The sequence below is a fragment of the Serinus canaria genome, chromosome 5, assembly GCF_022539315.1.
Source record: "Serinus canaria isolate serCan28SL12 chromosome 5, serCan2020, whole genome shotgun sequence".
Classification (NCBI taxonomy): domain Eukaryota; kingdom Metazoa; phylum Chordata; class Aves; order Passeriformes; family Fringillidae; genus Serinus; species Serinus canaria.
The window spans coordinates 16,248,599-16,273,838 of NC_066319.1; the positions used below are offsets into that span (position 1 = coordinate 16,248,599).

Below are 25,240 nucleotides of genomic sequence, written 5' to 3' on the forward strand. Positions count from 1 at the left end.
GAGAGTGGTCAAGGATGTCCCATTAACCATATTTGAGGCTACTTAACACATGGTGAGTGTCAACAATATTCCACTAAGAAATAATTAAGTCTTATTCCCACAAACGAATCATATAAAAAAAAAGGTAATGCCTGCTTCTTAAGGCTGGAAAGGGCCAGCAACAATAATTCTGAGTACCCTCCCCTCCATTAATCTTCTCAAGCTCCAACACTGAAGCGAATGATGACAGTTAAATGTGAATGCTGGTTCTGTTTTTGTTGATCATTTTAACAGATGGACTGGGGAAGGTGTGGGTGTGCTGTGAAATGGCAATTACTGCAGGGAGGGAAATGCAGTTGGACAAAAAGGAAAAGAGATACAAATCAAAAAAAGAGGAACAAAGCAGAGAGGGGAAGTGAATAATGAAAGAAAAAAATTCTAGTTACCCTACATTGCACTATATTTTTCTGCTGAATTCACTAGTGAGGTATTGAGCAAATGACCAGTAAAGGTAACAGCAACATCTGTACTTACTGTACCCTAGCCGCAATTTTGCTCACATCTTTGCATAAATATCAAATTGATTCAAGTGAGATATTTTCTAGGAATAGAGGCTTCCAAATAAACCCATGTTTATACCCTTTTTCATAGGACACAGCTAAAATAGAATTCAGCTCTCTCCTCAGACTGAACTCTACATTCCCAGCTCCTGTGCAGTAAACAAAGAGCTCCCTTCTACCTGGCAGTCAAAGCAAGCAGCTCACTAACAGCACAGGAGTGTGACAGCAGCAGGGACAGCAAACACAGAGACCCTCAAATTATGAAAAAAAGACTGCAGCTAATAACAAAGAGCCAACCTTTCTTCCTCCCAGCTCTCAGCTCTTTAATATGTATTATTTCAAATTCTTATTCATAATTCAATGGTTAGTTTGTGCCAATAACTACCTGATCTGGGGTTTTTTCCCTCCCTAAGGAAGCAAGAGGTTAATTTTGATCAAGAAAGGGAGGGGGATGAGTGTCACTCTGAAACCTTGAGTTACCCTCAACTGCTTTCTCTCCTATGCATGTACATTCCCAGCTGTATTGCACAACTCAAATTGTTTAGGGTCTGTCTCTGGCCTGTGGAAAAATTCAGAACAATCTGAAGAAGGATCTAGCGCTTGATGATCTTAGACCATTGGCACTTTTTTGAGGAAAAAAAAAAAACCCAACTAAACAAGAGAGAAGCTGATATGATTGCATCATGGAAAGGAAGCTAAGCTTGAGAGGGACTTTGTGATTTTCTTGGCCATGAAGAACAGCTGTCTCATCTCTCGGGATATTGCTCTTACCTCTGCAGTGTTCTTTCTGTGAATATACTTGTGAAAATGTTATTCCTTTCTTTAAAAATCTATTTTAAAAGTCTTTTAAGGTGCCTAATTTATTTTTTTTCAATCAGTGCTATTTATGTACTGCAAAATGTGATAGCTACTAGGTTTGCAAAATACTACAAATAACATCAACTTTTCCCCTATGCCACCAAATAGAGCAATGACCTGGACTGGTAATGAATGAAAGAAAAACCCAGATGTCAGGTAATATTGTAGGGAATGTGAAGGGAGTTTCAGTTAGCTTCTTAGCAGAGAGGTGTCTGCATCCCAAAAGCACCGTCACAGCTGGCACAGACTGATGCTGTTGTTACCAATCTCAGCAGAGAGGCCAACCAGTGATCTGAGAATTTATTTATAAATATTTTAGCAGACTGAAGAACCAGGAGGAGTTTTAAATTTACATTTCTTTATACATACTCCCACTCAGAATCTGTGAGCTTAGTAAATCTGTATAAAATCATCACCAAGGCCTGACAATAGGATTTACAGGGGCAATGTACCCATAAAGGCACACGCCTCCACTGACAAGCAGGCAATCTTACTTTCCGAAATTATTTTAATTGCCAGTGTTTTTTATTTCCCTAAAACATTAACACAACGTTAGTAAAGGATACAATCACTACACAGTCCTCACTCTTGCAGGGTCTCTGTTGTAGTGATGGGATGTATCCTAGATGCAGACTCAGTGCTGAATGCCAGGAGCTCACTGTGGGACTAACAGTGCTCAGGACCAGAGGGCACAGGATGAAAGAGCAGACTGGCAGACACTCTGAAGGCTGCTAGAGGATAATGCAGAGCAAACGCAGGATAGAATACAATGCAGCTTATGTGGCCTGAAGTGAAAAGCCAACACTTCTGTCAGAAATGTAAGAAAATCACACACTGTTTAATGGCAAAGCTTCCAAATACCAGTCCTAACACTGTGACCTTCAAACACCTACATCACACCCCCAGCAAACTGCTGTATCAGACAGAAGAATCAGACACCTCAGGTGGGCTCCAAAAGGTGTGAATGGGCCAGTAGTTCTGTGATGAGCTATGAGGGATTTCTCCTAAATGCTCAGTGTTACATATGAACGGGAATCATGAGGCTACAGAAAAAACACAAAAGCAATTTGTCCCCATGACTCAAAAGAGACGGTAATTAACTTCTTCCCAAAGACCCCACCAACTCCACTCCTCCTTTGCTCAGGAGGAAACACATAGGAATGCCACCAAATCACCAAGTTACCTTAGCTGCTCAACCATTCCTGCAACAAGGTGAGAAATGAAGCCTTGTTCACGAAGCCTCCTTACCGTGAGACGTTTCGAGGCATCCACTTCAATCATCCCCCGCAAAAGGTTCTGACAGTCGGGGGGGATAAAATGGGGCATGTGGAACACTCCACGCTTCACCTTCTCCAGCAGTTGCCGCAAGTTGTCGTCATCGAAGGGCAGGGCACCCTGCAGGGATGGGACAGAGCAGTCAATGGGAGAGAACTGGAGACGGCCAAAGGAGAAGAGCCAGGATAAACACGGTGAGAGAATTGAAAAGAGAAAGTCAGCTCATAATATATTATTATGAGTGAAAAAACTTTTTATCCATTGAAAAGACACAATTTCTTAGTGCTGCTGTATTTCCTCTAATACAGGAGACAAAACTGAGGACACTGGTTTTTTTATAAGACCTTTAATTAGAAAATGACTACCAGTATAAAGTAAAACACAAAATATGAAATTGCCTTCCCAGGCAAATTCACCAAAGATGCGTGGATTCACTTAAATTCAGCTCAAGCTTTTGATCTTCTGGTATTCCTCCTGGGCATACTTTCACAGCAGCAATGTTTACTGTCTCCTTATTTTTAATCTTCCTGAGACACATTTATTGCAGACATTGAAAATGAGGTGAACAGCTTTTGAGAGACTTTCAGTAAAGAACATGCTCTTTCTAACGGAGCAGTAAAATGACACAGCTGAAAGAAACCCCAACCAACATTAGCCTTTGGAAGCAGCAGACATTCTACCTGTTTAATATACTCCATCCAGTTCCCATGCTGTGGTCAGGTCATCAGTTTCCTATTGCTTCCCTACTGTAGCTCACTTACATGAATGGCTTGAAGTTTTTTTAGCTGAAACTACATTTTGAATAGATCATCAGCTTGCCACAAAAAGCAGTAAAAGACCTATCCTTGCTGCTAGGACAAAAAGGAAAAAGAGAAGTTGAAATCTTTAGGGTAACTCTACTGACTGAAGCTGATACCCTTTTATAGCAAGTCTGCACCTTCCTAGATATTCTCACTTCCTTCTTTCGCTGCCTAATTCTAGTAGGTGCCGAGCTTCCTTGATTTCCAGGATGGTTTGTGGGAAGCTGCAAGCTGTCAGCTGCTGTGATAATGAAGTTTTAAGTTGTCAGCTCTGGCACTGCTCTTACTACAGTGAGTAGTGCATCTGTATAAGCAATCCTGTGTCTATGTTTTAGGGAGAACAACAGCTCCGTTTACAGCAGCCTCAGGAAGCCACCTGATGGCAGCCACGACTGGGCACTGCTTACTGGTCTTTGTTCATTAAAGTGGCCTCGAAGGCAGAGCCTCTCCCTGCCTTCTGTAACCAACCTCCAGTTACCTGCATTTTTCCTACCCATTCCAGACTTAAAGGAAAATCAATTCTGATAGTTCAGTACTTTGGCTAATGCAATTTAAGCCCTGATGAAGTCAGAAAGGACTCTGTGTGGCATTTCCTGAAGGTAACAACTACACCTCTTTTATTACTACCAAATGCTATCATATCTTGATAATTTTTGCAGAGTTTGTCCTGACATAATTAACTGGCAAGCTCTGCACTTTCCATCAATAATAGACTTATTTCCATAATTTTTCAGGGCCGTGTGTGTATGTAGGAACAGATGAAGATGCAGCAACGGACAACCAAGCTTGACAGAGAATCCCCCTGAAAATGAAAAGCCTGCTCAACAAATCCTAACCATCTTGACACATTCTCTCTTCTGTTCTTACAAATTCAAGAAGTTATATAAAGAGCTCATTATACACTTCTATTTTATCAGCTATGAAAGTAACTGCTCAGTAAGAGATGATCAGGTGCTACCTAGTGTGACAGTTAAAATTCTTCCAATGCAACATCAAGATAAAAAAAATTAAAATTTCAGTGAATTTTAATGACTAAAAAGAAAAAAGAAGTAAGATTGGTTAAGGGGAATTAAAGCATCATAACTGAGATTACTTCAAGGTATTCTGATTTGAGCCGTTAAAAAAGAATCAGCATATCCTTTGATACAAAAAACCTCTAAAATTTAAAAGTATTTAAACAAAAATAATATCCAGAATTTACCTTATTTTACACTGTACAAGTGCTTTTTCCAAAATAAAACATTTAAGTGAAGCAATTAGGTTTACTGATGAATGTACAAATATATCAAAATTTTACTTCAGGCTTGCTATTTTTATAATTATAGATTATCAGATGAACTATTACAGATATAAAGCACTTAACATGCACATAAAACCTATAGAGTTTTACATTAATGTAGAGTATTTTAGAGTATTCACATAGAGTATTTTACCTGCATGTGGTATATGCTTGTATTAACATAAACTATATTTTCCTACATTATACAATGGAAATTGATAACAAATGCCAAGCCTGTCTGCCGCCAAGCCTGTCTGCCTTCAGCTGGACACCCGTTTGTTGGATGTTTAGGAGTGTTATAATAGAACTTCATTTCAGAATAAATTCCACAGAGAATTGAAACTCTGATCAAAAGAAGGATAAGTTAGACGATGGCACATTTTGAACACTTAAAGTATTACCGAGCCAGATGGAAACTAATTTAAACTTTGTTCTACTGGCTCAGTTTTATATTCCCATGTGTACCAAATTAAAATGTAGCTCAGTGCTTGCATGAAACAAAGATGAGGTTCTCAAGTACTTCCTTGAAAAAACACTGCAGTTAATGTATGCATATACCTGCTGAAGCACATATATATATATACAGCAGAAAAGAGTGAACACATCCCAAATCCAGACATATCTTGATCCCGTGAAGGATGACTTGTTTGACATTTTCTGAATCCTAGAGTTGTAACCCTACACATCCTTACCCATCAAAAAATGTGGTGCAACATTACAAAACAACAAAGAGCATTTACAGAGACAAGTTTTTGATGGCTGTCTATGCTCTCCTGTGCAGGGCAACAGTGTTTCAAAGAAGCAGTGAAATATTCCTCACGCTTTTCCTTTGGGGCTGATGTAGAAATAAGAGGAAAGGATGCCACTGAGAGATACAAAAATAGAGGACTAAAAAAACCAAACCATCTATATATGATGTCAATAGAATTGCCATTAAATACAGCAGCACTTTCAGATTCTTCTTTTCTTTTTTAAGGCTACAGCAAGGAAGATGACTCACCACTAGCAACGCAAACAAAATGACTCCGCAGCTCCAGACGTCTGCTTTCCTTCCATCATATTTTTCTCCCTGCGCAGCAATGACACAGAGGTTCAAAAGACCAATCACTACTAAATGAACTAAATATCCTTGAGGAATGAGAGAGGGGGAATGGGAAGCCCCATGTTTAGTTCAGCTACCTGCTTCCCAAGTTGGCCTTCCCAACTAGGAGGAAGCCACTACACAGCTGGCTAATTGAATTTTTGTGAACATCAGCTTGCAGTCTTATCTGAGAACTGTGAGGAAAGGCTCAGAAGTGGGAGCAGGGCAGGAATGGTTGACAACTCACAAATCACAGATCTGGCATTTAAACAGAGTAACAGGTGCATTAAGGACATCAAGAAGGTGTGTTTCTCTGCCCTGGTTCTTTAGGGAGCTTGTCACCAGCCACGATATTTGCAAACTCCCAGTGTTGTCTGGGCAGTCTCTCCTGTGTGCTTCCTGTTTGACTTTACGGTAGTGACATGCTTTGGAAGTGCAACCTTGGGCACTGAAATCTTGGATACTTATTTTCAGAGGACAAAGGGAAAGCAGGGGGGAAGAATATTGTTTAGTGGAAACCAACATCCCTGACAGTCAACTCCAGCTCTTCTACTCAGATGACAGCTACATCAGAGATAGGAAAGCTGAGGGGGCTACATCCTTTGGGTCAAAGGATCAAATTAAGCCAGGCTCCTGTACTTTGGTCTGATCACACGGTGCAAAGGCACTGTGAGAATAACACACCATTATCTCCCAATGTGGCTTGATTGAGGGCTGAGCCAAACAAACAGAACTCTATTTAGGTTTCTTATGTCCTTTTCTTTCCCTCTGCCTTGGGCAGATTCCTTGTACAGAGGTTCTATCTGTGTAGTTGCAATGAGGGACACTTCAAAAAAGGTATTTATGTACAATAATATTAACCAACTTACCCGGATGACTTCAGGACAAGCATAATGTGGTGATCTGAAAGACAAAATACAGTCAAATGAGCATGTAATAGCCTGGTATTTATGGTTATGTGCATTTCCACTTTGTTTAGCAGAATGATGACAGATTTGCTTATACAGAATACAAGTGTGCAAACCAGCATATTTTTCCTTACCTCAACAAGAACATATTTCTAACAAGCCTAGAAAATGGTCAAGAACTAGCAAAATTTAAAACTCTATGGCCCTGCTATGAATTTCTTCAAAGCAAGGAATGGAGGGAAGATGAGGTATATTCTGTGTGTAAAAATTCCAGCTCTCTAACCCCACCCTTTAACTTGGCCTTGTATCTAACTAAAAGGAGGGCCCACACTGCGATGCCTTTTACAGAAAAAAAGACAGATGCATCCCTAAACCATGTCTGGTATCTCTTCTGCTAAGATGACTCTCATTTACACCAGTGGTCACAAAAACTGCCAATACAAGATTGCAACATGCCTTTGTTTTGTTTTTTTTTTTCTTTAAAAAAACAAAAAAGGATGGACAGTAGCATTATTACCTGGTGAGTTAATATATTCTTTTCACATCCTTCTACCCATATATCTCTTGTTTGATTCCTGGCTGAGAAGGGTTAATTACTTCAACTTGCCAGGTAATAATTTTAATTCCTAAAGATTATAGCCATGGCTATTTATTTTATAGCCTTCATTAAAGTAACTTGACAAGTAAAAGGGATGCAAACTGTCTGAAACCTGTGTGCAAATTATGCTATTGTTTATACTGACACCTCCCAGCAGTCCCTGAGCCTGTCTTCATTTGTGCATGTGTTTCTTGTGACAAATGCAATCATGGCTGGGCAATACCTGTCTCACAAAGTAATGAGCAAACCAGAAGCACAGAGAGTTAGCTTTGTGCTAGGATGCTACATTAATGCCCAGTGAGACAGCCCATTAATTGAATTTCCATACACACTACACTTATCTTGTGGCAAAATATCATCCCATGGGCACAGAATGCCCTGATTTGGTATCACAGCTTTTGGCAGAGCATGACAATAAACTCAGGGTACACTTGGGAGTGCAGCTACCTTGACAGCAAAGCTTCCATGAGGAGAGAGAAATGCAGTTGATCGCAGTTGATCCCTCACAAATTTCAGGAAAAGTGGAATTCAGCAGCTTTATTCAATATTTAATACAACACCAATTCTGGACCCATTTAAGAGATGGGCTACTCACAGGTATTCTAACCACGCTGTCTGCTCAGTAGTGCCTTAGTTTAGACCACATTTTAAAAACCTTGGTTCAAGAGTCAAAACAGCTAATGAAAGCCAGAGCCTCCCTCAGAGAGCCGGCTAGAGCTGTTCATTGGAAGACCAGAAAGAACAGTCTTGTGTCTAGTGGGTAGGACAGACTACCCAGGCTCTCTGTGTAGCTCTGTCACTGACAGCCATGGAAACATGCACAAGGTTACTTAACATTTTAAAAAGCTGCAGCTGTTTGAAAAAGGTGACCAGAACTTCACCATGAGTCTACTCTTCTAACTAAAGCAAGAGCAATGCCATGCAGCTTTCACACTACAAGAGAGAAAGTGAGGCCAGAGTGAGAAACTGAATTGCTTAATCTTATGTACAAGTTCCCAGATTTCAAAAATATACTGTTTCCAGTGAATTTGCCTCTTCACAGCAAACCAAGACCTGCACTACACCTATTCTTTCCAAAACCCCAAAGTCTAAACCACAAGAAGTCACAACACTGGACTAAGACATGATTTTGCAAGCATTTAGAACACAAATGATTCTTGGGAGAATGCTTGACTAGTGGTGTTGTCTTTTTCTCGTATCTAACAGTGCTGCAGAGGGTACAGGCCATCCCTAAGGCACACACAAAGCACCAGTAAGGAGCAGCACCACAACTGGAACTGCAGCCCAGGCCTGACAAGGGCAACTCTCACTAGTGCTGAAATGCTTACACAGAACATTGAAGGAGGGCAGTGTGGGAACTGTAGGGAACATAGTAATGCAACTGGAATTTGGGAAAAAACTGCATGGTAGCAAAAAGAGTACAGGACTTGCATAGATCAAGGATATTTGCCCAGCTTAGTCACTTCAGAACAGAAAGGCCAGTTCTAACATGTTCTGTACATCACATTAGGTTTGGAAAATAAATGGGGGCTAAAAGGAATGCAGACACATTCCAGGTAACTGCCAAGCTCCCACTACTTAGCATGTTTGAATTTCTTACTCTCGCATGTATTTTAGGTTCTGCAAGGTACAGCTGCCTCTCTGTGTGAGTCATGCACACACAGAGTACATTAAATGGCTACTACAGGTGGTGCCTGTGGATGACCTAGCCAGACTTCTCAAATCCTGCATGGCATCCTGTACAGTTCAGCAATATCCTTCAACAAAATCTTTTTTGGATGGCAGTGGCACTGAAGTGCCCTGGAAGAGATAGTATCTCAATTTGCAGAGTGTTCCTGAATTTTTATTTGTATATTATGACTCCAACAAGGATTTCAGAACTCTTAATTGTGGGTCCTGAGCAGTGCAACCACCCTGAAAGTTTCCTGTGCTAACATCCTTGAAAAGAAGAATGTAAGTGTTGTGAAGAACTCAAGATAGGTACACACAGGTGTTTATGTGTCCCACTAGCAAATGCCCTTGAAGCGTTTTTCTTCCTGAGGTCTACTGAACTGCAGTGGAATGTGCCATAGATCTTAAAAGGCACCACTGAAATTCTGCAGAAGTCTAAGCGTCTGGGTGGAGAAAATGTTATAATAAATCCTTTAAATAAGTTGGATTGATTCGATCATTCAACAGCTGCATTGCAACTGCCCAGAGAGTACAGGTTTCTGGCACTGCCATTCTGAATTTTTGCCAGCACACACTAGCTAGATATCTGCAGCATTATCTTGGCTAACAGCTTTAAAAGGGATCCTCCAGTCAGCCAGAATCCATAAAAACCTCATTTCCATGCTACCAATCACACAGCAACTTCAACTGCTGTTAAGACAAAACTCAAATTTAATCAAAAATCTATTTATCTTTCTACAGAGTCATGAATATTTCTTTGGCTCTTATCACTAATTATTCAATATAGATGTGTCAAGAGCAACATTCCCTGTCTCTTTCCCTAGGCCACCTCCTCATCACTCTGCTACATCTCTGTGCAGCAAAACCCCCAGTCTGCCCTTGATAACAAATAAATATATCGCTCAGCAAGATCAAGAAACAGTTGCTGCCTGCGGGTACCGCTGCAAAAAAGCAGCAATGTTGGCAGTGTTTATTTCCAGGGTGATGGGCATTTTCCAAGGCTATTCTGCCCGGGGCAGGAAGGACTCTCTGAATGGTTATTCACAGCTGTGACTCTAGGACACAATAATCTTAAGGATCTTGGAGGACCTTAGAGCATTTACATGGGATTTAAACCAGAGGAAATTTGAAAAGAGAGAGCAATGGTGAAACCCAGGACAGCTCTGGACAGTTAAGTCAGGCATGCAGAAAGAAATGTATATATCCTTGATGTATCTTTTCTGAATTTCATCTGAGAAACTAGAAAAGTAGTTCTTGATCTGTGCACATCAAGATATTGTTCAACTGCAGTAGATCTGAGACAACCAAGGCCATATATTCAGTGCAGATGTGATATGTCCATGAGTTAGTTTTTTTACATGGGTTAGAGAGACCTGCACTGCACACACACAAATCCATTGGGCACATATGGTTAATCTGGGAACACATAATAACTGTTTTGCCAGAGAAGTGGTTGGTTGATCAAGAAGGACAGGAAAAGCCGTGTGATTCTACTCCACAGTGAGACAAATAATGTGTTACACTCCCAAGTCCCAGGAAAGATGAGTGTCCATGCCTCAGTCCTTTGGTCCCATGCCTTCAGATGGTATTATTTGGGGAAGAACAAAAGCTGCTTTGAGGGCCATCCTTCAGGCCACACAGACAGATGCAGATTTTCTGCAGACAGACAAGAAGTCTCTTTTCCTCTGTTTTTATTATTATTTTATATTATTATTATTATAATATTTATTCTTCAAGGCATGAAGTTACCTTGATATGGGATGTTGTATAGCTGCAGAGAAATCCTCGCACATCTGGCTGTTTTTGCTGTTGCTCGATTCTAGAGTCCTTCTTTCCCCTCTCTTAATCACTGTCTCCAACTTGGCTTTCAGAGGCAGGAGTTACCCACTAGAGCAAAAGGCTGCCTCTGCTTTCCCCACATGCTGGGTAGCAAAGGGATGAGATGAAGGGGAAGATCAGAGGAGCAGCAAAATAGATAAAGGGAATTCAGGAGCAGGACACTGGCATTTTGAGTAGAGAAAGCGACAGCCGCAGATCACAGAGAAAAGAAAGGCAGGGAGACACTAACGAAAGGTTCCAGCAGCAGTGGGTAGTCAAGGCTGCAGTGAAGGCAGGAGCTGCAGGTAAGGCTGTAATTAAGGTAGTAGGTGTAGTTAAGGCTGAGTGCTAGATTGCCATTAAAGCTTCAACTCAGTCATTTACCTTTGGATGACAAAACTCAGCATCTAGCCCTCAGCCATCTTACAGCTGTTTATTCCTCAGGTGCAATTACATTTTTGGGGAATCTGCAAATCAATTCATTAATTATCAGTTCAATTTTTTAAATCATGGAACTTTTAAGAGGTTTTAATTTTAAGAATCAACGAGACCCTTGTATTAAAAGGTCATAAAGATTATCAAATTAGGTGCCCAAAAGTTAAGAACTGGCAAAAAAAAAAGATTGAAAATACTACACTGTGCTCTGCAGGTAAGCCAGTTGGATGTGTAGCCAATGCCTCTTTTCTACTTGTGACTGAAGTTGGGAAGTAGCAATGTGAGGGAACTTTAATGTCAACAAGGACAAGCTTGCAAGCATGCAGCTGATTAACACATGGGAGAATCAAACTCTGTCCCTCCCAGAGAATCCTTCTGTGAAAAAAAATGAACAGGTGCCTTAAACTGAGAAATTCACAGGTAATTATGAGTTGCATGTTCCCCAGTTTTCAGAATCACAGTACTACACATCCAAGTTTAATTTAATGTGGAGCAGCAGGTGCAGTTGGTAGGCACTGTGCTCTCCCAGTAAAAGACTGTTATCAAGCACCAAGTATCCTGAGGTACTGGGCCCCAAGAGCATCAAAGTGTACACTCAAAACTGGTTGACAATTTTGAGTCTCATTTTGCAGAATCCTGTGTCCTCATAAAAATGGAGATAGCCAGATTAATGTGGCAAACATAATATGAAAACAGGATAATTAATACTTGGAAACCTAAGACACAGTGATGAAATCCTACCTAGCATTCATAGCAAGGCTTGAATGCAGTGAGCAGAAGTTATAAATGGATCCATAAAATAAATGATGAGGAAAACCCAAACATTAAATAGCTGTTTACTCACAAAAACACACCATCCAATCATCAAATGAGGCAAAGATTTGTTGAAAAAAACCTGTACAAGCTTGTACTTAATGGGCATATCCTAATGTGCACAGGCTGAGTAAATGCTATACTGTCAAGCTGAAGAAAAGCACATCTCAAATTCTCAGGGATTGATTTTGCAGAATCCAAGCTCTTTTAACATACCTTGTGATGCATTATAGGTGATGCTGGTACCAGTGGCCATTAATAAGGTTGTCTGGTATTTCTCTTTATAATCCTCATTTTAAGTTCCTTGTAACTTTCAATTTAACAACAATTTTCCTTGCTTTATTTCTGTCTCAGACTGGTTTCATGTGTTTGTATGCATGCATGCTGTGATTGGGCTGAAGCACTTCCACTATCTAAGTCTAATTTTAAGTAAATTCTTTTCCATAAAAAAAAGATAAAAATTTCTAGTATCCTCCCCTGCAAAGGGAAAATCCGAGTATTTATTTGCATTCTCTAGAGATTACATCATAGGATTATTGCATTTCACTAGAAAACTGCAATTTGCATTCACCAGCAGAAACTCTCGAGAGCATTAGGATCAAAATCCTACCTGCAGTGGCAACACTTCACAGAGTAATTTTTTTTATCTGAAACTCTGAGATGCTCTGGGTGGGGTTATCACATGATGACAAAATTAAAAATGAATGGACTGCAAAACTAATGAAATAGATCAAGGACTGGCAGCAACTGACTCACAACACAACCAGGTAATGGAAACTAGAGCTGGAACCTAGTAAAAAAGAGAAAACAAGCAGGGATTTGGGCCAAATATGGAGCAGAAATGAACGGGACAAGTCAGCTAGACTGTGGTTCAAATCAGGAAGGAGATAGGAATCGAGTGCTGGAAATGGAAGCTCTCGATGAGATGGAGTAAAAAGTACTAATTTTGGCATTTCCAAACTGAAGAGCTTAAATGTGCAACCCTAACAATGACTGCATAAGTTTTAGATATATGTACATATTTATTATAAGGGGGAAAGAATATGTGCAGCATCACACCATGTAATTAAAATCAGAAAGGGTGCTTTCTGATACACTGAGGTATATCTGCCCTCTGAATTATCTGCTCACCACAGGTCTGCTGATACACCAATGACTTGCTAAGATAGAGAACTGAAGCAGAGAAGGGCAATGCATCTCATCCTAGACCACCGTGAACGCCTTCAGCAAAGACAGAAATCAAGCTCAGATAACCTGGGTCTCAGACCTGAGGTTTAACCAAAAGGCACTCACTCTTCTTGCCTCATGACAACCCAGGATGGATTGGACAACCTCTCCCATTCTGAAACACTGCAAGGCAGCATGCCAGGAAGAATCACTGAGAAAGAGATGGGGAGTGTCTCTGCATGCCACTGCCTGGATGGGTGAAGAGGAAGAAGAGCTGAAGGGATCTAAAATAATAGAAGCAGCAGCCTATCACACCTTTCTCTTCCTTCCTTGTCTGCTGTTAGTTGACAGACCCTCCCTGCTTCTGAAGGAATGCACTAACTGTGTTATTCTGGCATTTCAAGGACCATCTCTCTGTAAGACTGCCTTGCAGAGCAATTTCTGCCATAAGCAGAATTAGTCCTGCAGAGCTTACACACAGCTCCTCTTCCCCTTAAGGTCTAAAAACACTAAAAAGAACTACAGCATATTCCTCTGCACTGTGCATATGCAGGTTTCACACAATACACATTTCTATAATGGGGACTCATTACAATCAAGGCTGAACATGCAGTCTGTCAATGGCAAATTGTGTCAGTGAAACAGCAAGTCCATCCTTGCCTCCTCCTACACAAACACATCTGGAAAGAACTTTTATTGTGTCCTCCAGGTAGTCTTGTCAGTGCTATCAGTGCTACAGAAAACCATGCAGGCCTAAGGAGTGCCTCCCAGAAAACAAATGACTCTGAGATATGCAATTACATCACACCTCAGGCTACACGAGGCTATTCTTCATGATGCCAGTCAAGACTCTGCAGAGACCTGAAGACTACCCAAACTTTGGACTAAACTTAGCAGTTCACTTGAGATAGCAAAGAATTTTTGACTGCAGTCGCCCTGCTTCGCTGAACTGACTAAGTTAGCTGTATCACACAGCTCAACCCCATCTGAGCCTCCCACTCTGACTGACAGAAATACCTGGAGACTCCCTGCATGACTGTCAATGGAAATGTTACAGTTTCATCTCATTATCAGTGTTCACAGTACGGAAAAGCCATTCTCGAAATTAACTTATGGGTACACGGAGGAGCATCTCATTAAAGCTCAATATCTCAGCCATGATTCACTCTGTTTTGTTCCTTTTCATGCTGGCTGAAAGTACCAACTACATGGGTAGGTAAAAGTGTTGCCTTGAAAAGCTCTGAGGCTAGTTACCGCATGTGCTCCAAGGGAAAGGGAGTCATAACTGGATTACCTTTCTCTGTGAACAGTGTGGCATATTGCTATATATTCCTTCCTTCCTTCACCCCCCAAACCAAAGAGATCACAAGACACCAGTATCAGCCATGCTGGGCTGCATGCCAGGAGATTTAATGAAGTGGTGTAATAGCTCACATGGAGGTCTAGTGATTGGCAACACACTTAAAATGCATCTGCAAGGCAGGAGATCATAGCGTTGCTGCTGTGTTCTGTTTATTACAGGCACATCTCTTCCATTCCATTGATTTCTTTATTAGTGCATTTTAAGGCCACAATGTGGGGGCTGGATCTGCTTGAAGCATGCAGGTTTGAATTCCAGCACAGCTTATGGGAAGGAAGTCTCCCTTTGAGACTCCAGATACGGATAACAGAGCTCAGTGCTAACAAGAACAGGAACCCTACTGAGAGGTTCCTGAGGAGTATGAAAAATCCTACAAGGCAATTGAGGCTGGGTTGGTTTTTATACTTCCTCTTTTTTTTTTTTTTCTCATGGAAGGAAGGAGAACAATTTTCTCTAGAGAGTATACAGGCTATGTGGCAACTGCAGGGAGAGCTGCATTTCCTTATCTAGAGGGAAAGTTTGAAGGAAGCTGCAAGCAACATAAGTGCATAATCACAGAATGGTTGGGATTGGAAGTGATCTTTAAAATTTAACTAATCCAATGCCCCTGCAATGAGCAGAGATATATTCAACTAGATCAAGTTTCTCAGAGTCCCATCCAACCAGACCATGAATGTTTCCAGGGATGGGGAATCTACCATCTCTTGGAGAAACCTGTTCAGTGTTTTACCACCCTCAATGTAAAAAACGTCTTCCTTGTATCTAATCCACATTGACTCTTTTTATTAAGGGTCAATGTGGATTAGATACAAGGAAGCTTAAAACAAAATTATCCCTTGTCCTATCACTACAGGTCCTGCCATGAAGTCTGTTCTCACCTTTTTAATAGTCCCCCTTTCAGTACTGAAAATTTGCCATAAGGTCTTTTGGAGCCTTTTCTCTCCAGACTGAATAATCCCAACTCTATCAGTCTGTCCTCACAGGGAAGATGTTACAGCCCCCCAGCCACCTTCATGGCCTCCTGTGGGCCCACTCAGACAGGTTCATATCCTTCTCATGCCATAGATCCTTCAAAGAGCAGAGGAGAGCAGAGCAGAGCAGAGCAGCAACATCCCCTCCCGCTCTCTGCTGGCCACACTGCTTTGGATGCAGCCCAGGACACATTTGGCTTTCTACAAGTGCACCTTGCTGGCTCACACCCAGCCTTTCCTCCACCAGTACCCCCCAAGCCCTTCTCAGCAGCACTGCTCCTTTAATCCCTCAGCCTGCAGTGATGAGACTGAGTGTCTCCCTACCCAAGTGCAGGGCCTTGTAGCTGACCTTGGCATCACAGCTCCTTGCTTTTCACCAGTTCTGCTGAGAACTCAGATCTTGACACAGACAGGAGAGAAACAGTGGGTCTCGGTTTACTCACCAACCAGCATTCTACCATATCATGAACTTCAAATACTTTTGCTATCCATTATTCATGACTTGGAAGGCAAAAGCTAGGACTGAGAGGCAGTGGCTGGGCTTTAGAGGGAACCATGATGGTTCCATGTCTACCTTGAACTGCCTTGGTCCAGAGAAGACACCAAAAAAACCATGAACTGTAACCAGCTGAGGATGGGTGTGGGCTGAAGTCATCAGAATCACACTACCAATGGCCAAGAGAAGTCAGTCTGCATGGGAGGAAGTGGAAATCTGCTGGTACTGTCTGGTTTCTGTGCTTGCTGTTAAAACGAATTAATACAGCTAAAAGCTGGTGTAGTGGTGCTAGGCTGCAGCAGCTCAATGCAGCTGCTGCCCTGGCTACAGCTCAGTGCCACAGCCCCTGCACAATCACCTTGGCACTGGGAATCGGGAGCATGGTCCAGTGGTGCCTGAAGGCAATGGAATTTGCATGGAAATGTCTTTAGACTGCCCCTGCAATATTTCTCCAGGCAGGCTTCTTTGTACCTGCATTCATGCCCTGCCTTTCAACCCCTGCTTCCTCCCTGTCACTCCTGCATGGGAGCTGACAGAAGCAGTGTTGAGCATGAATACAAACAGCTGCACGCAAGCAGACAGCCTACACAGGACATGCAAATTCCATTTAAGATCATTTTTCTACCCCTTAATATTTTTTTCAAAGCCTCTTCTTAAAACAGTCAACCACTGCTTTCACTTCCCAAAAATTATATGGCCAGTAAATGCAAACACACCAGCATACACAGATGAAGCCAAACCTGAAAGCCTTGATTTTTATATCTGTATGTGACACCTGCAGTGACCTGCTTTTCACTGTAAAGCACTAAATCCCCGACTCAGCTTTCTTCTACACTATGTGTGTCATATAAATTTATTGTCTTGCTGGGAAACACCAGTGCTGTGTGTAGGACTGCAGGTCTTTCTTCTTCTTCAGGATTGCAGGTCTCTCCTCTTCTTCAGACTGAAACCCTTTCTATAGACAACTTCTATGTCTGGAATGCGTCCCTCAGTTTTGTAATATGCTTTGAGACACTCACCCACAACTGGTTTCTAACAAGCTGTCCCCAACCTGCAGCGATGCCATCCCGAAGTCTGCTATCCGGATGTTGTTCTTTTCATCCAGCAGTAGGTTTTCGGGTTTTAAGTCCCTGTGGCTGTAAAGAAAAGGGTCAAAATGTAAATTAAATTATGCATAACAGCTTTCCCACTCCATGACTTGTTTTTTATCCAAAATAGCATCCAACCTGTTTTACTTTAATTAATTTAATTTGTTTTCCTGTCCCAGGCAGGAGAACACACATGTCCAAGATCCAATCCTTGCAGTATTCTAGACCATATCAACCCAGGTGCCCTCTCCTGATGAATGCAAGGCCTGCAGTGTCCTGACAGGAAAGGAACATCTTCAACTTCCAGTGAAACCAACACAACATGAGGGAGAAACTGAGGGAAATAGAAGGAGGAGAATTTCAGCCTGGATTTAGGGCTGGTATACTCCATCATATGACAGCTCCTTAAGGTAGGAGGCAACACCACCAATATATTCTTTCAAGAACAGGAAACAAAATGAGTGATATAAAAGAGAAACCTTGATGTAAATGCTACTGCAAAAAGCTCCCATTAGGAGTTGTTTGCAGAGGCATAAGACTTTGAAATAATTTTGGGTAATTAGCTCTGATGGAGAAATCCCTTCAACTCAGCAGTGTTTTAACTGAGGGTGTCAGCAGTGAGAAGGAGAGAGAGGATTCCATCCTTTCCATCAAAGCTTGATTCTCCTACTATCTGTCAACATGGCAAGAGCCAGGCAGCCACAACCTTCATGATGGCAACTCCTGCTCCAAATCATATATTGACAAATTTATTAATTTCCACTGCTCACAGCCAAAAGCACTGTGTACTCATGTCTGCATCTAAGTACTCAGGAGATTCTGTACAACTATAACATTCACTTGATTTTATATCCAAAGACAAAAATCTTGCAGAAAATTTGTGATGAATGTGCCGGGTTTTTTTTTTCCCTTTTTTATTTGCAGCTCCTGGAAAGTCACAGAGATGAGACAAGCACTTCAGGCAGACCAAACATAAAAGCTCTTTTCTTGGTTTTGCTTATGAGTAGGCAAAATTACTCTGATAATTAAAGGTCTAAATAGCAGCACCCAAACAGGCAGGATTGCCAGCTTCCGTGGATAGGCAGAACACAAACTTGTGGGAAATGGGCACCCAACAACTGAGTGTCAGGCAAACAACACCCACTTGCTAAAACTTACAACTAAAAGCAGTTCCTCTGACCAGAAACTGAATTCAGCAAAAGAACCAGGTCAGAATAGTCAAGTGACACCAATCAAGGAAGGCAGGCTTATCTTTGTGCCATTTTCTCTTCACTTTTTAAAGCATTCCTCTAACACTCCTCATGCATGCAACTGTAATTCTGCCCTTACAAAAATGTAAAGGTGGACAGTCTCTTCCCTCTCAGAGCAACATGAGCAGCATGTCAATGTCTCGGAAATTAGATCCTCTGATCTGAAGAGAAGAGGAATGATCAGTTAGAGACAACTTGTAAATAATGCAGGTAAATTCTATGTAAAACCAGAGCACACGGTAATAGGATACCTGGGGACTGTATCAATTATTTCCAAAGGAGACTCCCAACAAAACAGCACACATTCATAGCAGTTACTGGTCACTCACCCCACTGAGACCTGTGATTTGCTCTCTCTTTTTAAAATTTAGTCTCCAATCTTGCATAAATATGATGAACCCTGTGTGTTACAATGGCCTTGCTAACAATGAGAAAACTTATAGAAATTCAAGGTTTGCGGTAACAGAGACAAAGACTTATTAGCTCTAAAATAACTATCAAGATTGTCATAAGTATTTGACAAAAAATGCAGGAGATGAGTTACAAGGAAAGGTTCCAGGAGGCAGTGAATGACCAGTTAATGGCCAGGAAAAGAACCCCTGAATGTCATCATCAAGGACAGCACCAGACAAAGGCAAGATCATCAACACCTGCCAAGGTTTAACATACTCCAGCAGTGAAATGGAGTGAAGAGCCCAAGGTTCTAAGGCAAGTGAAGAAAGCTAGATGCTTATGAGACAGTAGTGTGTGATTTCATCCTTCCTCCAGCAGACATTCAGGACGATCCTCACCTTACAACTGCTTTCATTAATGGTAAGACCTTATCCAGCTGGGGAGGTGTGCTGCAGTTCCCCTCTCTGAGGACCAGTGCTCAGGGGCAGGTAACAGCCCCTGTAAAGTGAGTGCTGCTTGTTTGATGCTATGAAACAAGAAACCTTCCCACAGCTCAAGCTGAGTGCGTGTCCTGCTGTGCAGAGTTTTTCAGCAGCTATAGTTGTCTTTCAGTCTTGGCAACTGCTCCTGGCTGACTGCTGAACACATACATGGTATAGAAGTTGAGGGTGCTGCTGCCTGTGCCTGCTCCACTGCTTGTGCACTGCATGATATGGTATGATTCATATATACAGTCTAGAGCAGACATACTGCTGACATGTGACTTTTGTGCCTAAAAATTGAATCCTTTGCTTATCCTCATATTATGTGGCTCATTTAGAGAGCAGGAACAACCAAGATGGAGCACAATCTAAGCACAGGATGTCCACAAGGCTGGACGTACATTCACAACAAAATATCTTATTTCAGGAACGTGGTGCAGCTAAAGGAAATGCAAAATTGTTCCCTTTCCACGGCTGAAAGCTTCCAGCCTTGGCAGATCTGCCACAGGCCCCAGCTGGAGCACAATGTATGTGAATTTTGAACAAGCCCCACTTCCCGACCAGTAAGAGGCAGTGAAAGGGAAGGGACAACACGTTTGAAAATTGGGACAATATTCAATTGTGGAGTCTCCTTCTCCCTTCTTGTCTCCTTTGCCCTCCCTTCTCCTTTTCCCCTTCTTTCCTTCTCCCTGTGTCATCCTGTCTTCCAGTCAGCTGGGATCCACAACACAGCTTTAGGCCTGGGCTTTTAGGGAGAATCAAGTGGGGAAATGAGGTTTCTGTAAGTTGGCATAGTATGGATTTTTTGGAGAGTCACTGCAAGAAAGAGAGGAAAAAGGGGGTACCACCATCCACATTCCAAACATGGAGGTAAGCTTCACCTCACTGTGCTGCACAATGTTTTTCCATGAATGATCAGTCTGATGGAGGTCTTTAGGCAGAGGTGCTGACCTAGCTCCCAGTGAGCACTCTGAAAGCCTTAAGTTGGGATCTGGGGATTTGTGGGACTGGGATAGTATGTGTGAAAGTAAAACTGAAATAGCAACAGACCTTAATAGGTTTCTTTTCTTTTCCTCCAGATACCCATCAAAATAAAACCAAGAAAACTTATCAGCTCTTCACAATAGAAATTATCACTTCACTAAGCAGAGAGGAGAATTGTTACATTTATGGCTGCTTGGCTCTCAAAATAAAAGAATAGCTTTGATACAGCACTTTTGAGTCTCTCTGACCCTTCTCCATCCCTTTTTCAAGATAGTCTCTAAGTGCCCAGTATGGATGGTTAGCCTAGAAATTTCATGGCATCCTGAGCACAGATTTTGTATTTTGGCAGCACTGCTTTCAGAGATCAGGGTGCCAGTGGGATCAGGCAGTACTTGCACATTCACCCACAAGATAATTATATGTCCCAGTGAAAATTTTGCTCTAGCTGTAGCATTTCTCTGATACCCATCTTTGGGCCACTTTGAATTGGCCAAGGCAGCATCCTGGGGATAAGAGTCAGGCCAAGAGTTTGCACCAAAGTGGCAGAACCAGCATCGCTGCCAGTGGGAAAGAGACTTCCTCTCTGCATTTGCATTTCCCATCTTTGTATTGCCAGCTTTTCAAATGCCAGGGGGAAGGGAGAGAAACATATGGGAATAGGGAAGGCTTGTTATAATTTACCTAAGAGCCCAGAAGACTGGACTGTCTAATGCACTCTCATTTGAAAAGAATTCTCTTGTGCCAAAATGAAACAAAACAAAACAAAACAAAACAAAAATCCCACTGTATGTGGTAATTACTTGGCATTAATAGAACAGTGCAGAGTAAATGCATTTAATCTGGTTCCATTCCAGCTGATCTCTCTGGCTCTCCATGTCTTACATGACTGCATCAACTCCTCTCTCTGCAGGTGAACAGAGGACTCGTTACCCTTTCCTTGTTCTAAAGGCTCTAAAGCTGTAGGGGCTTTATCACATGGCTGGAAAACCAGAAGAGAAGAAAGCAGCTTCTTTTCTGACAAACACGGCAAACCCTCCAACTGAGCCCTGCATAAGCTGAGAAGGAATGAGAAACAGAAATACAGGACTGCAGAAGAAGTCAGTGTAACCCTGACCCATAGTGGCCATGGACCCCCAGTGCTCCTCAGCCAAGACAACAGCACAAGAAGTCAGCCTCTGGAGCATCCAGTGGGCTTTCAAAGGGAGAGCATGTAAGTGAAAGGGAGCCACGGAGCAAGCCGTGGCAGGGGAAGCACAACTGTCAGACTCTCTGCAACATCCCTCTTCACAGGTTACAACAAAGGCTTTACAATTTCCTTGCAGCATTAAGATGGATGCAGAGAGAGCTCTGAAAAAATGGTTCCACGGAAATGGGCATAATTCTTGGAGATGGTGCATGGAAAATGAAAGGCACAGATAGGCATTAACATGTTCCAGCTTCCCATTTAAACACTGGCCATGCTTGCTTGCTAGTCACAGCCCAAGATGCTGTTCAGACAGCTCCTTTAGTTCGCTCCGGTGCTTTTCCAGTCCATCCTCCTACTCTGACAATATCCCTGCACCTGTACTGCAGCAACTGCAGGAGAAACACGCTCTGCCTGTCACCCAGGGCTGCCAGAAGAATTCTGGTGTAGGGACAGACTCTAGATCTTGGATTCAAAGGAGCTGTCACCTAGTATGAGATGACAAATGAAGCCATTATTTTAAAGTGATGTTTGAGCTGAAACATATCAGTTTCTATGACAACTCATTGTAGGTCACAGATTTCTAACCCAAGAAACCTCTTAATTGGAGTAGTTGCAGGTCATTTGTACTAATCAAATTGTTGGCTACTTTGCAAATGCTTTTCTTACTGACCTCAAACTCCCAGAAGGGCCAGGCCACTGAATAATTGTTCTGCAGTATGCCTCCTAAAGTGCCTGATATGATGCAAATAAATTATCAGTAACAATTAATAGCATGAGAAGCATTATTTTAAATTTCATGAGCAAAGAAAGCCTTTGATCTTATTTTCTCTTGCTTCTGCAAATAATATCCAAACATCTAAGTTGCATCTACCTACAGAAGATTCTTGGTTTATAGCTATGGTTGCTATGCTCAAATTTAGTAAGTTTTCACAGAATTCTGCAGAACAAGTAAGCATAATTATAGCTAGGAAAAAGGACAACATCTATAAACATATCAGGACGCCTGGGGAAAGGTTTGTATGCCTAAAACATTGCTTGCTTTTAAACAATTATTTCCATTGATCCACTAAAATATATTGTTTCTCCCTGCCAACCTCTCCTCAAAGCATATATTCATGTATTTCAAAGCCAGAACAGCCTGTCAGGTTTGATCACCAGTGCTGCACTTCCCAGAAAATGTTACCTGGTTATGCTTACAGTAAGACTATGCCGGTTTTGAGTTTCCAGAGGCTTACATAAAGAAGAAAACTTACAAAAATACAGGTTCCCTGACTTTAGCTGAGCTGGTAACTTTGCCTTTGGCACTGCAGCTGCTGCATTTGATGGCTTTTCTCTGTTTCTCTGTACAAGGGATATCTGAAAATTCCTCACCGTTTTACAGTGAGTCTTGAGCACAGAACTGAAACTCCTGGATTCAGGTAATGAATGGTGAGCTTTCAACAGTGTAAAAACGCACCTTTCTTACTTCTGATGGTCTGAAAGAAAACTTGAACACTCAAGTACCAGAAAAACAAAACAACACAACAAACCAGCAAACAATCTTATTCAAGTCCACCATTTCTAGACCAGTTTCACATCTGGAGGCCTTGAGTCATGATTTCAAAGTGCCCATCTGCTGCGGTCTTCAGCATTTGACAGACCCTCCCTGCAGAACACCCCAGCACGCTCCTTATAAACAAAGCAGGGTAGAGCAGGAGTGCTGAGGGTGGCACGACATGGCAGAACATGTCAGCTGGCATTCTTCAGCTCTCTCCGTTTCTCAGAGACACCCCAGATTTCTTCCTAAGAGCCTGCTTCCCTTACTGACTAGTGCTCTGCAGCTCCTGCCTGCAGGAATATACCGGAGATTTTGGCAGTAGCGCTGCGAAATCTTGCAGAGCTGTTTTGTGGGGAGCCTTTCCCTCCCGGCGCGGAGGGAAGAACCCGAGGCCGAGCCAAAGCGAGCTGTCATTGCTCGCCCAGCCCTCCAAGTGACACAGGCCCGGGCCCACGCAGGCACACACAGACACTCCACACAGCGAGCGCCTTCCCCGGCTCCCCTCAAACAAGCACAGCCCCGGGCAAGGAAAGGAGAAAGGGCCCTCATAATTGTCATTTATCAATATTCATAAAGAACCTGCCTTAACCCCTCTTGTACGCGCTCAGGGGAAAAGAAAAATAAAAAATAGAAACGCAGAATGAAACGCAACCAAAATAAAAAATAAAATGAAATAATCACCTCCCTGCTCATTACCGCAGGGGATTTCCTCTCAATGTCACCACTGCCCCGCGCAGTAATTGGCATTATCTGTTATCTCTGAAGCCATAATAAGGTTTGCCACGGGGCATTTTCTGTAATCATATTTTTATTTGTCAGCTCGCGAGCCGCAGACGGCGGAGCGGAGCCGGGCCAGGCCGCGGGCGCGCGGCGGGGCAGGGGCCGCGCGGCGCCAATGGCGGCTCGCGCCGGTGATGTCACGGGCAGCCAATGAGGCGGCCGGGAGCCCACCCCGCCCGGCGCTGCAGCATTCCCCACAGAATGACACAGGGAACGGGCGCTTCCCGGAGAGACCGAGCGAGAGCCTGGCACCCGGCCCCGGGGGCGCTCACACTCGGATTCCCGCAGAGAACACAGCCGGGCACTCAAGCAGCAGAGAGGGGCTGAATGCCCCGCATTCAAAAGGGGCTGTTGGTTCGGAGCACCCAGCGGAGGTACCCGAAAGGCCCAGGATGTAGGAAAGAGACAGCCAGTACGAGGTGAATGGCAGCTTAGGCAAAACCCATCGGTTATGTCCAAAGAAAACTTTCCAGGCTGGGATGGCCTCACATGGATGTCCGGGGAAGCTCAGGGCCTGTGCCAGTCCCTGCTCGGTGCGGAGCCCTGGGAGCGCACGGAAGGGCTGCGAGGAGAAGCAGGAATGCTGCATCACGGAGCCAAGCGCTTGCCAGCTCGGGGAAGGCAGCGAGGTAGCGCAGATCCCACGTGATATTCCTGCGTGGTGCCACTCGTGCCCCTGGGTCCCTGGCGTGGCACCGAGCCATATCCACACAAAAGCCCTCAGAGGACCCGACAGTGCCTTGACCATAAGCGTTCCCCCACGGCCAACCTGCATCACGAAACCCTGTAAATGACGGCACCACAGAGTGAAGGACACCAAATATTCCCCCACTGCTTCCAGTAAATAAAGTAAGAACACAGACACAAGCTCCACACCTATTCTGCTTCCTTTTCTCAGCTGCTTAATTGAAAATACCTCTCAGACAGAAGTGATCTCTCCACACAGTAGCAGCAGAAGCTTTTTACTGATGGGAGGGGGCACTGGGGACTCCTTTCCGAATCCCTGATTCAGGAATGCTAGTGTATCAATGCATTTTGAGCTGTGAATGCTGAATGTGGTTACATGCTGCTGTTAAAGTAAGCTATAGTATTTCCCAGTGTTTTGGGATGTACAGGAAGAAGATGGGACTATTATATGGGTCTGGGGACACCAGGCTATCAATCTATTCTGCCAGTAGGCTGGAGGCACCCACATCTAGTTATTAACCAAAGCAGAAGCCTTCATTTTTCAATGTGGTCATAACTGGATAACCTGCCTGATGAGATGATTTGTCATTTCACTGCCCCATGACAGGACAAGGTCAGGCTTCATTGCTTAGGAAAGCACATTAAGTTTTACACTCACATATATATTTATGCATGCTCTGATTTTCTGATAACTGTCCAGAATACAGAACAATAGAACACAGACCACACAGAGTGACCTGGAGGCAGAGCTTATGATTTACTGCTAACAGCCAGCACTAGATGC

General features: G+C 42.8%; 1 protein-coding gene across 3 annotated transcripts in view; it reads right to left on the bottom strand.

Annotated features, from left to right (window-relative positions):
- The window catches only part of BRSK2 (BR serine/threonine kinase 2), a 301,256-nt gene that overhangs the window by 63,587 nt on the left and 212,429 nt on the right, over positions 1 to 25,240 (bottom strand). For all 3 annotated transcript variants that reach the window (XM_009102182.4, XM_009102181.4, XM_009102179.4), the window contains exons 5-8: positions 17,089 to 17,205; positions 6,702 to 6,735; positions 5,752 to 5,820; positions 2,646 to 2,792 (exon numbers count right to left, since the gene is read on the bottom strand). In XM_009102182.4, coding sequence (XP_009100430.1) covers positions 2,646 to 2,792; positions 5,752 to 5,820; positions 6,702 to 6,735; positions 17,089 to 17,205 — 367 coding nt within the window. The remainder of the gene's footprint in view (positions 1 to 2,645; positions 2,793 to 5,751; positions 5,821 to 6,701; positions 6,736 to 17,088; positions 17,206 to 25,240) is intronic.